Source organism: Xyrauchen texanus, chromosome 24, assembly GCF_025860055.1.
Source record: "Xyrauchen texanus isolate HMW12.3.18 chromosome 24, RBS_HiC_50CHRs, whole genome shotgun sequence".
Lineage (NCBI taxonomy): Eukaryota > Metazoa > Chordata > Actinopteri > Cypriniformes > Catostomidae > Xyrauchen > Xyrauchen texanus.
The window spans coordinates 2,582,275-2,593,769 of record NC_068299.1 but is presented as its reverse complement, the minus strand read 5'-3'; the positions used below and the strand labels follow the sequence as shown (position 1 = coordinate 2,593,769).

The following is an 11,495-nucleotide window of genomic DNA, read 5'->3' as shown; positions in this document are numbered from 1 at the left end:
ATACTGCTGTCACTGCTTAACTACCCAACATCACCAGACGACCATCACAAGATGAGATGATAGTCATAAGTGTGGTTAAATAAAGGCACTCACTGGTTTCTCGTCACCCTTTGACAGTGTTCCAGCAAGAGCTTGACACCAAACATGACAAACACGAGCGTTTGGTGAAAATCAGCCGAGACGTCACCATTGAGAGCAAACGGACCATTTTCCTACTGCACAGAGTGACCAGGTGGGATGCACCTCTAGATATATCCTCTAATCCAATCTTATTATCTTCATAGTTGTGCTTCTCAAGGACAGTCTAATGTCAAATCTTTGAATGAAATGGGATGTTTTATACGGGACTGTATGACAGTGTTCCAGATGTTGAGGAGATACTGAACGAGGCAGATGTTAAACTGGATGGCGTGAGACAGAAGATCGGTCAGATAGCAGAAGAACTGAGAGGAGAAGATTTACACCAGTTCCACAGAGCTTTCACACCTGGTATGACCACTTCCAATACAGTACTCCATCTATAACACTATTTTAAACAATATGTTTCTAATTCTTGTATAACGATTATGCATACAGTTTAACAATGATGTTAGGGATGTGCACAAGTACTCATTCAGCACCAACTAATCGACTATTTAAAATACTACTCAAATAATTGACTGCTTTTCAGCTTAGCATGCGATGTTAAGTTCAACGTTTGGGGATGTTGTGCCAGAACTGTCAACACACTCTTGTTTTTCACTCTTTCTTAATCTTTGTGTCATTGTGCAATCACTTGTGCTCCACAAATCAACATTAAGCAAAAGTAGGTAAAGTGTCTCGTTGCAGAAAACGAAATTGCAATAAACTACCACGTTTTCCCACGTAACAATCTGTGGTGTGTAGGGCTACAACTAACGATTATTTTTATAATCGACTAATCTAGCGGTTATTTTGGTCATCGATTAATCTAGCGGTTATTTTGGCCGTTGGATAATCTAGCGGTTATTTTAGTCATCGATTAATCTAGCGGTTATTTTAGTCATCGATTAATCTAGCGGTTATTTTGGTCATCGATTAATCTACCGGTTATTTTGGTCATCGCTTAATCTAGCGGTTATTTTGGTCATCGATTAATCTAGCGGTTATTTTGGTCATCGATTAATCTAGCGGTTATTTTGGTAGTCGATTAATCTAGCGGTTATTTTAGTCGGCGATTAATCTAGCGGTTATTTTGGCCGTCGGTTAATCTACCGGTTATTTTGGCCGTCGGTTAATCTAGCGGTTATTTTGGCCGTCGGTTAATCTAGCGGTTATTTTGGCCGTCGGTTAATCTAGCGGTTATTTTGGCCTTCGGTTAATCTAGCGGTTATTTTGGCCGTCGGTTAATCTAGCGGTTATTTTGGCCGTCGGTTAATCTAGCGGTTATTTTGGCCGTCGGTTAATCTACCACTTATTATGGTTGTCGATTAATCTAGCGCTTATTTTGGTCGTTGGTTAATCTAGCGATTATTAGAACGATTATTCGCCTATTTGGCAATTATTGCAACGATTAATCATTAGTTCTTAACTGATTATTCTGCTTGTGTCTTGACTTAAAAGGTTGTATTAAACGTGCTTACTAACAATAAAGAGGACAAAATCATCTTTTAAAAATACCTCTAAATTACAATAATTGAATTAACTTTTTTAAATATCCTCTTGTTATCAAGTGTTTTTGTCTTGTTTTCCATTTAAAAATGTCTAAAAATCCTTAAATCAAGATGCACTTACTTGAGAAGCAACATATAAGATATTCAGACTTGCTTTAAGAGGATGTATCTTAAATATACAGTAACCGTGCGTTCAGACCAGAGACGTTGAGAGCGTCAAATCGACCGGAAGTCATTAATTTTCTATGACAGCCAGCGTCTCTCGGCGGCGAGAAGCGGCGTGGCGAGTCTTGTGTGGTGTGGGCGTCAGAGGAAAGTTCAAGTGCGGGCAACATTATGTTAATGAGCTGTGACGCGGTTCGGCGCTAACCTATTGGAGTATAGAAGTGCTCCGCTCTAGCGAAGTCTAGAGAACACAACCGTGTAAACTTTAGTTCCCACCAAACATTAGTTCTGAAGACTGATTATTGCTGTGGCGGCTTTTCCCGTAATATTTGATCTGTCCCTGTTTGCTTACAGGGATATAAATAAATAAATAAAACGATGAGTGGACAAAGGTGTCTGAAATTGTTGGTGTGCCAGGTGAGTTGATGAAGTGGATATTATGGTTTATATAATAATATATTTCATGAGGATATACGCTACTAGTGATATGTCGTCAAAAAGATACCGGTCGACATGTCTGGATGTTTTGCGGCACCTTTAAATATAGTTCACAAAACCGACCATACTGAACGAACGTTGCCGCCTATTTCAACTACGTCGGAGCGTCCACGAATCTTTGATAGCGTTGTTGGCAGGGGAGCCAGAGCGAATATTGATGCTCACGCCGCCTCTGTTCTGAACGCACGGTAAGTGTAAATTGTATATTTGAGTGTAATTGTTTTACTTGTTTATACTTCTGCGAGTGCAGTAAAGACAAAATATACTTGTATTCAAGATCTATCTCTAAAAGCAAGTCTAAATATCTCATATGCTGCTTCTCAGGTGAATGCAACTTTTTTATTTTATAAAATATCTTTAAATATTTGTATTTTTAATATTATATTCAACATTCTCAGTTAACATTTTTTCTTCTGCAGAATAGCTGCTAAATGTTTTATGTTGTTTTAAAGGCGTTTTAGATATTTATATTGGAAAACAAGCCAAAACAAAAACACATTTCGTTGCTGTGTATAACGGGGCGAAGACTCTCTTGCATTTCTGTTCACTTCAATCCATCATTAACTCACAAAAAAACAAACTCTCTCTTATTAATAAAGCTGCGTATTGACATTTTTCTTCATGATAAGAAATGCACAGTGACACATATATACTGTATTATGATTCAATAAGTCACGAGCAATCATGTTATAATCTGGCTGCTTTAAGCGTGTGCGCTCGAGAGATGAGCGTCCCGTGACAGAGTGTGTCTCAGCCGGTGCAGTTTTAATCTCTCCCCCTCAGATCGGGACATTCGTGCAACTCATAGTAGCATCATAGCTGACCGCACAGAGAAATGCCAGTTTCGGAGTTTGTAGTTGTTTACATGACCTGCTGCCGAAATTATTTGAACTTTAATAAAGCGCTAACGCATTATATATAACTGCATTCGACAAAAAACATTTTTGTCGACAATAAAACGTTGTCGATAACATCGGCTAATCGTTTCAGCCCTTGTGGTGTGTTTTGCAGTCTGTATAATTTCTTGCCTTTTTTTAATGCATACATCTTTTTTTGTATAGTGCAGTATTATGCAAGTTACCCAATTCTATCAGTTTATAACATTTTTCTAAACATCAAAAGGTTTTTTAAATGCTTAACGAATGCATTTTCATAAAGTATTTGGACACTTATGTCACAGTTAAAAATGGCCGAATAAATATCAAAACAAGCAGCATTTATTATAAAGAAAGATTTCACAAAAAGACGTTTTATTTGGTTTGAAATGATTAAACCGTAATGTGCCAGAATGGTTTGGGACACTTTCCGGTTGTCAAATGTTAGTGGAGCACGTCTGCATTTAAAGTTAAGGTGTATAATTTCTGTGCTACTGATAGCACCAAATGAAATTGCAAAAATATTGACTGTTTTCAAACAGGTTTCCTGACCTCTGCTAAGACACCTGTGTGAACTGGACCTCATACAGCCACTAAAAATCACTTAAACACCAGTTGTTTAAAAGTCATTGGGAATAACTGGCTCAGAAAGAATATACTTCGTTTGCAGATGCTGATATTTTTGTCGTCTGATGAAACTGGTTGTTGATGTTCTCCCTGACACAATCAGTTCTCACAGTTTTGTTGGGTTTGCGTTAGCAGCGCTTTCCTCCACTAGATAAATAATGCCTTGCACGTCTTAATGTTTCAAAGAAAGACTCGATGTCTGCAAAGTTCAGAGGAAAATGTGGATAAGAGAGGGAGGGGACCCACCAAATTCTGCGGTTATCTAGCGGTAAGGGGAAGTCATTTTTAGATTCTGGTCACTGAGAAATCATCGGGCCGACGTGACTGAGGTCAGATTCTGCCAATTAGGTTTCTAGCTTCCTTTTTATATCAAGAGCTTTATTAGTTTCTGTGGGAGCTTGGATAACACTGACCCACTTGCCTCAAGCATTGATAAAGCGTGTAGATCTCGAACTAGCCTCGGGTCATGTTGAATGGGCTTGTTTTTGCACAAGGGCTATTAAAGGTACTTTGAGGGTAATAGGTGCTGATATGGTGAGCCATATTGACTTCTGATAAAATGGCCCCTGCCAAGAGGTACCTGTAAATTTGAACACAACTGCAGTAAGCACGCAAGAGATAAAGGATGATTAAGACAACTTTACAGCTCAAGTAACATGTTTTTGTTTGGAAGAATACATTTTTTTCCTCCCCATTTTGGAATTCCCACTACTTACTAGGTCCAAGGACAAGTCTCAGTTGCCTCTACTTATGAGACCGCCAATCCGCGCATCTTATCACATGGCTACTGTGAAGTATATCCTGTATATATTGAGATAATTTGAATCGGGACTTTACTATCGTGCATTGCACAAAACTCCTGTATCACACATGTACTCTTTATTCACTGTGTTTTCACTGTTTTGGGGCAAAACATAAATGGATACTTCACCCAAAAATGCAAATTCTAGCGTCATTTATGTGTGTAAGTGTGTCCATTTACATTTATGCATTTGGCAGATGCTTTTACCCAAAGTGACTTACAGTGCACTTATTACAGGGACAATCCCCCCGGAGCAACCTGGAGTTAAGTGTCTTACTCAAGGACACAATGGTGGTGACTGTGGGGATCAAACCAGCAACCTTCTGCTTAGCAGTGCAGTGCTTTAGCCCACTACGCCACCACCACTCCAGTGTGCCTGTGTGCAGGTCGCTCTTTTCCATGTGCATACTATGAATGAGGACCAAAGCTCCAAAAAGGACACACAAGAGCCATAAAAGTGTCATTGTACATTGTAAATATGACTTGTGCAGTATTCCAAGTCTTCTGAAGCCCTATGACAACTTTGTGTATGAAAGACCAAATTTAAAATGTTAATGGAAAAGAGCAGTGTTAACATTCTTCAGAATGTCTCCCTCAGTGTTCACAGAAGATGATGAAAGTCATGAGTTTGAACATGAAAGTGAGTAAATGGTGACTGAATGTTCACTATTGGGTGAGCTATTTCTTAAAGTTTTGCGCAGGAATTAGTGAGTTTGTTTTGGCAGTATTGTTAGAGACAGCGTGTTGTTATTGTTGCATGTTTACATCAAGTAAGGCGACTGTTCTGTCAAATTAACGGCCAAAGAAATGTCTTTCCAAAGGGAGTCTCCAGTCTCATGCTTGATGAGGTTGTCTTGCTTCCTGTTGCACCTCAGAGAGACCACAAATCGTACGGTATAGTCAGCTTTTGTGGGAACCACACTGCTGCTGTCTGTCCCGTGCACGACATCATAAAGAGTTACGAGACTAAAATTATTTACATTTAGTTTTTTATGTTGGACATTTTCGAAGTGCATATCAAACTGTGACCGGGGAGCGACAGATAAGATCGTCTCTGATGTTAATTGCCACTCCAAAAATAAATCTTAATCACAAAGTTTTCCGTCCTGCCCTTATTGGCCTGATGCTTACCCAAGGACACAGAAATTTGGGAAGATACAGATAGCCGATTATTATTTTTGTATTTTGTAACAATTTACAACAATGATTTGGTTCTAATCATTAACATTAATTAATGCCTTATTTATCATGAATCAGCCATGAACAATGAGTTTATAAAAAAATATATTAATCTTGGTTAATGGTCATTTATCAAAATACTCTTGTTCATGTTAGTTCATAATTGCATGAACTAATGTTAACAATCAAATGTATTCGTATATGTAGAAATGAACATTAACCGAGATATACACTCACCTAAAGGATTATTAGGAACACATACTAATACTGTGTTTGACCCCCTTTCACCTTCAGAACTGCCTTAATTCTACGTGGCATTGATTCAACAAGGTGCTGAAAGCATTCTTTAGAAATGTTGGCCCATATTGATAGGATAGCATCTTGCAGTTGATGGAGATTTGTGGGATGCACATCCAGGGCACGAAGCTCCCGTTCCACCACATCCCAAAGATGCTCTATTGGGTTGAGATCTGGTGACTGTGGGGGCCATTTTAGTACAGTGAACTCATTGTCATGTTCAAGAAACCAATTTGAAATGATTCGAGCTTTGTGACATGGTGCATTATCCTGCTGGAAGTAGCCATCAGAGGATGGGTACATGGTGGCCATAAAGGGATGGACATGGTCAGAAACAATGCTCAGGTAGGCCGTGGCATTTAAGCGATGCCCAATTGGCACTAAGGGGCCTAAAGTGTGCCAAGAAAACATCCCCCACACCATTACACCACCACCACCAGCCTGCACAGTGGTAACAAGGCATGATGGATCCATGTTCTCATTCTGTTTACGCCAAATTCTGACTCTACCATCTGAATGTCTCAACAGAAATCGAGACTCATCAGACCAGGCAACATTTTTCCAGTCTTCAACTGTCCAATTTTGGTGAGCTCTTGCAAATTGTAGCCTCTTTTTCCTATTTGTAGTGGAGATGAGTGGTACCCGGTGGGGTCTTCTGCTGTTGTAGCCCATCCGCCTCAAGGTTGTGCGTGTTGTGGCTTCACAAATGCTTTGCTGCATACCTCGGTTGTAACGAGTGGTTATTTCAGGCAAAGTTGCTCTTCTATCAGCTTGAATCAGTCGGCCCATTCTCCTCTGACCTCTAGCATCAACAAGGCATTTTCGCCCACAGGACTGCCGCATACTGGATGTTTTTCCCTTTTCACACCATTCTTTGTAAACCCTAGAAATGGTTGTGCGTGAAAATCCCAGTAACTGAGCAGATTGTGAAATACTCAGACCGGCCCGTCTGGCACCAACAACCATGCCAAGCTCAAAATCCTTTAGGTGAGTGTATAAATGCTGTAAAAGTGTTGTTCGTGTTAGCTATTGCGTTAACCAATGTAACGAATGCAACCTTATTGTAACGTTCGTTGTCGTTGTTTTTAAGAAAACATCAGTGTTCACACTTAAGCTACAATCTAGAAGTTTACAAACTTCCCAAGTAAAATCGGGCTTTTTAAAATATCAAATAATGTAGTTGAAAAGGTGGATAACTGTTCACTACTATTACAAATTTGCATTAAAGGAATATTTCGGGTTCAACACAAGTTTAGCTCAGTCGACAATCGCATTTTATTAATTTTTTTATCCCCTTTTTCTCCTCAATGTTGGAACGCCCAATTCCCACTGCTTAGTAGGTCCTCGTGGTGGCGCGGTTACTCGCTTCAATCCGGGTGGCGGAGGACGAGTCTCAGTTGCCTCCACATCTGAGACCGTCAATCGGCGCATCTTATCACGTGACTCGTTGTGCATGACACCGCGGAGACTCACAGCATGTGGAGGCTCATGCTACTCTCCGCTATCCATGCACAACTCACCACACGCCCCATTGAGAGCGAGAACCACTAATCACCACCACGAGGAGGTTACCCCATGTGACACTACCCTCCCTAGCAACCGGGCCAATTTGGTTGCTTAGGAGACCTGACTGGAGTCACTCAGCACACCCTGGATTCAAACTTGCGTCTCCAGGGCTGGTAGTTAGCGTCAATACTCGCCGAGATACCCAGGTCCCAATCGACAGCATTTGTGGCATAATATTGATTACCCCCAAAAAATCATTTAGACTCCTTTTTCTTAAAAACAAAAAAACAAAAGCAAAAATCGAGGTTACAGTGAGACACTTACAATGGAAGTCAATGGGCTTTAACTTGCATTAACTTGTCTGTGTTATTTGAGCTGTAAATTAAAAATGAATTCGTTGTTTTACAGTCATCTCAGGGTTTTAGGGTTTGCTGACATTACATCGTCATGGCAACGAATATGTAAAATTGGTTATAACTTAACATAGAAAAGATTAGTAGATTATTTTATCACACTAAAATCGTGCTAACACTCATTGTTTATGTCTTGTGGCTTATGTCTTTAGTATTTTAACGTCATATACACTTATGAACGGCCCCCATACACTTCCATTGCAACCCAGATTTTTGCTTTTTTTTTTAAAGAAAAGGAGGGACGAGTCAAAATAAATGTTTGTAGTATTCAATATTATGGCACATCGCTGTCGATTGAGCTTGACTTGTATTGAACCTGGAATATTTCTTTGTGCATCCCTACTTTTATGCTAATATTATCATGCTTTTGGATAAAGCAGCACTAACAAATCCACACATTTTGTCCTTGTTGTTTAAGACTAGTTGGACATTTACCAGATGCATGTTTCCCGATGCCTTGAGCATTTTAAAGCTCAGTGGTTGAGGCTCAGGGTTACTGACCAGAAGGTCGGGGGTTCAAGCCCCAGCACCACCAAGATGCCACCATTGTGTCCTTGAGTAAGGCACTTAACTCCAGGTTGCTCCGGGGGGATTGTTCCTGTAATAAGGGCACTGTAAGTCGCTTTGGATAAAAGTGTCTGCCAAGTGCATAAATGTAAATGTAAATGAATGTGATCATCTCAGTCGCATGTTTTCCTCTCTCTATCAGGGATTCAGGAGTATGTTGAGGCCGTGTCCTTCCATCACTTCATCAAACATCGCACACTCATCAGTCTGGAGGAAATCAACGCTCGTCTGGTCTTCATGAGAGACGAACAAAAAACAAAGGTATGCTATGAAAACTTTAAAGTCAAAACGGTGTCTTTTATCATTTGAAAAGCTATTGTCAAAGATGGCATTCCCACCTGACTGATTAATCCAATTCATTTCAGATAGTTCTCGCTTTTTGCGTGCAATATGTGTCCGATGGGCGTTTGAGGCTTAATTATACTGTAGACTCCTTGCTTTTTCGTCTCTTTACCAAAGGGTGACGGTGAGGTCATGTGGCCCGGCCCGTGCGTACTGACCTTCCAGGTGACGCCGACCGACTACCTGCTGGGCGTGGCTGACCTGACGGGCGAGCTGATGCGCATGTGTATCACCAGCGTTGGCAACGGCGACATGGACACACCCTTCCAGCTCAGCACCTTCCTGCGGGAAATCCACGACGGATTCTCATACATCGGCAACACGGGACCGTACGAGGTGTCGAAGAAACTTCACACGCTCCGGCAGAGCCTTGGTAAGGTGGAGGATGCGTGCTACACACTGCATGTGCGAGGCTCAGAAATCCCCAAACACATGCTCGCTGACGTGTTCTCCAGCAGGGCGGCGCACTTAGACCCAGACGACACAATGGCGTAAGATATCTTGGTGTTGCACTTTCTTGTGCATGTTGCCAGTTGACCTGTATTTGACAGGGCATATTTTGTTAGAGTATTCTGGTAGTACTGTGTTTTTGAAGGACTCAAAAGTACATTTTTGACTTGCCTATTGCTTCATTGGTTGCATGTTACCATGCCTTGTTCCTCATGTTTGTGCGGTTATAATTCATATCAATGAACACATTTTAAAACTGAATTTCTTCATTTGATTCTATCTGAAAGTTATACACATATTTACCATTATTTTGAAATACAACGGTCACTGATATGTCAATAAAACTTGTTTGGTACCAACCAGTCTCCTTGCACACCTCATTTGGGTGTCCATCCGCATATTTTTATGCTTATTTTGTGATATTGCATAAAAACTGCTGGATGGAAACACCAAGATGTGAATAAAATCTCCAAAATGTGTATAAAAAAACGTATAAGCTCGCTTGAGTTGGATACATTTGTTATTCGATAAGATGAAATGCGCATAAACGATGATGGAAGCACATTTACAGAATAAACTCCAAATTAATTAATAATGTCATGTGACTTTTTCCATGTTTTCACCCAATTTGGTGGCGTAGTGACTCGCCTCAATCCGGGTGGCAGAGAACGAATCCCAGCTGCCTCTGCGTTTGAGACCATCAATCCGTGCATCTTATCACATGGCTAGTTGAGCGCGTTGCCACGGAGACATAGTGCATGTGGAGGCTTCGTGCTATTCTCCGCACCATCCACGCTCAACTCAGCACGCGCCCCCACCGAGAGCGAGAACCACATTATAGCGTCCACGAGGAGGTTACCCCATGTGACTCTAGCCTCCCTAGCAACCGGGCCAATTTGGTTGCTTAGGAGACCCGGCTATTGTCAATCATTCGAACTAGCGAACTCCAGGGATGGTAGTCAGCGTCTTTACCACTGAGCTACCCTGGACCCGTTTATTGACACTTTTGAAAAATATCTTATACTGTACATACGCACGATAAAGTCATAAAGATGAAGGAACGCACACACATAGTGCTCCCAGAATTGTGTGGTGCGCTGTCACTCACAAACATATGAGAAAGTTCTTTACAGTGTTTTGTCTGTGTGCTCTAAATTGCGAGTATTTTATTAATAAAAGAGTCAGAATGGCTACAACTGTTCACTACTGTTCAAAAGTTTGGAATTACAATTACATTTATGATATTTCTTTTGATATGTTAATTCACCAAGCTTGCCTGACATTGATAAACAAACCGTGAATAAATGGTCCATCTCTGTCTAGATTAGATCCAGTATGCTTTTCGCCCCCCAATGATGTAGTGTACACTCAATATGAATTAACATTCATCTCTCAATAGAACATCAGACATTTGTTTTTGGCCATTTTGGACATGATGCAACAAACATAGAACAGGCTTTATTACCTTCACACTGAAATTTCATGAGACACAAATGGCTGTCAAACACACGTTGAGCTACACATAAGACACACATATGCATGTTCTCAGGCACTTATTGAGTCTACTGTAAATAGATGCACAATGTATATAATTTCAGAGGTAAACCCAAATAAGAAGAGCCAGATTATACTGTTCATGTGTTAAACTTGCTATAGTTTAATTCGTAAATGTAGAAATATATATCATGCGATAGTAAACTTATATACATATGAAATAATCTTATGGAAGCACAAAAAAGCAGGTCTTTAATGACCTCAAGCAGTTATAAAATGTTGTTTTTATACTATTCAGAAGAGAACGGTTGAGATGTGGGTATAACTCCAAAAAAATGGATGAGGTACAGGGTGTGAAATGAGGTCCTGGGTCACTAAAGACTAAAAGTATGCATTAAAGAGTTAAATAGCCCAGACCAGCACCTCTCTACATTCGGCCCTGATTTCAAACCTTATTAATAATTTACAACAGTTGTGTTTTGACTATTTTTGATTGATTAAAATCTACCTTACTTAACAGAAATGTAAGCGCAGAGTAGTTCTAGCGGGAAGACTAGCAGCTGTACATCATCGCACCATTAGCTGGGTAACTCCCAGACAATCACATGTTAGCCATTTCTTTATAAGTCTGCTCACAATCTATCACATT

The 11,495-nt window shown here is 40.3% G+C and overlaps 1 protein-coding gene across 1 annotated transcript in view; it reads left to right on the top strand.

Moving 5' to 3' along the window:
* Nucleotides 1–9,711, top strand: part of tsnax (translin-associated factor X) — an 11,872-nt gene extending 2,161 nt beyond the window's left edge. The window contains exons 3-6 of the mRNA XM_052089601.1: nucleotides 118–232; nucleotides 359–489; nucleotides 8,703–8,821; nucleotides 9,020–9,711. Of these exons, the coding sequence (XP_051945561.1) occupies nucleotides 118–232; nucleotides 359–489; nucleotides 8,703–8,821; nucleotides 9,020–9,397 (743 nt within the window). The 3' untranslated portion in view covers nucleotides 9,398–9,711. The remainder of the gene's footprint in view (nucleotides 1–117; nucleotides 233–358; nucleotides 490–8,702; nucleotides 8,822–9,019) is intronic.
* The last annotated feature ends 1,784 nt before the right edge of the window (nucleotides 9,712–11,495 follow it).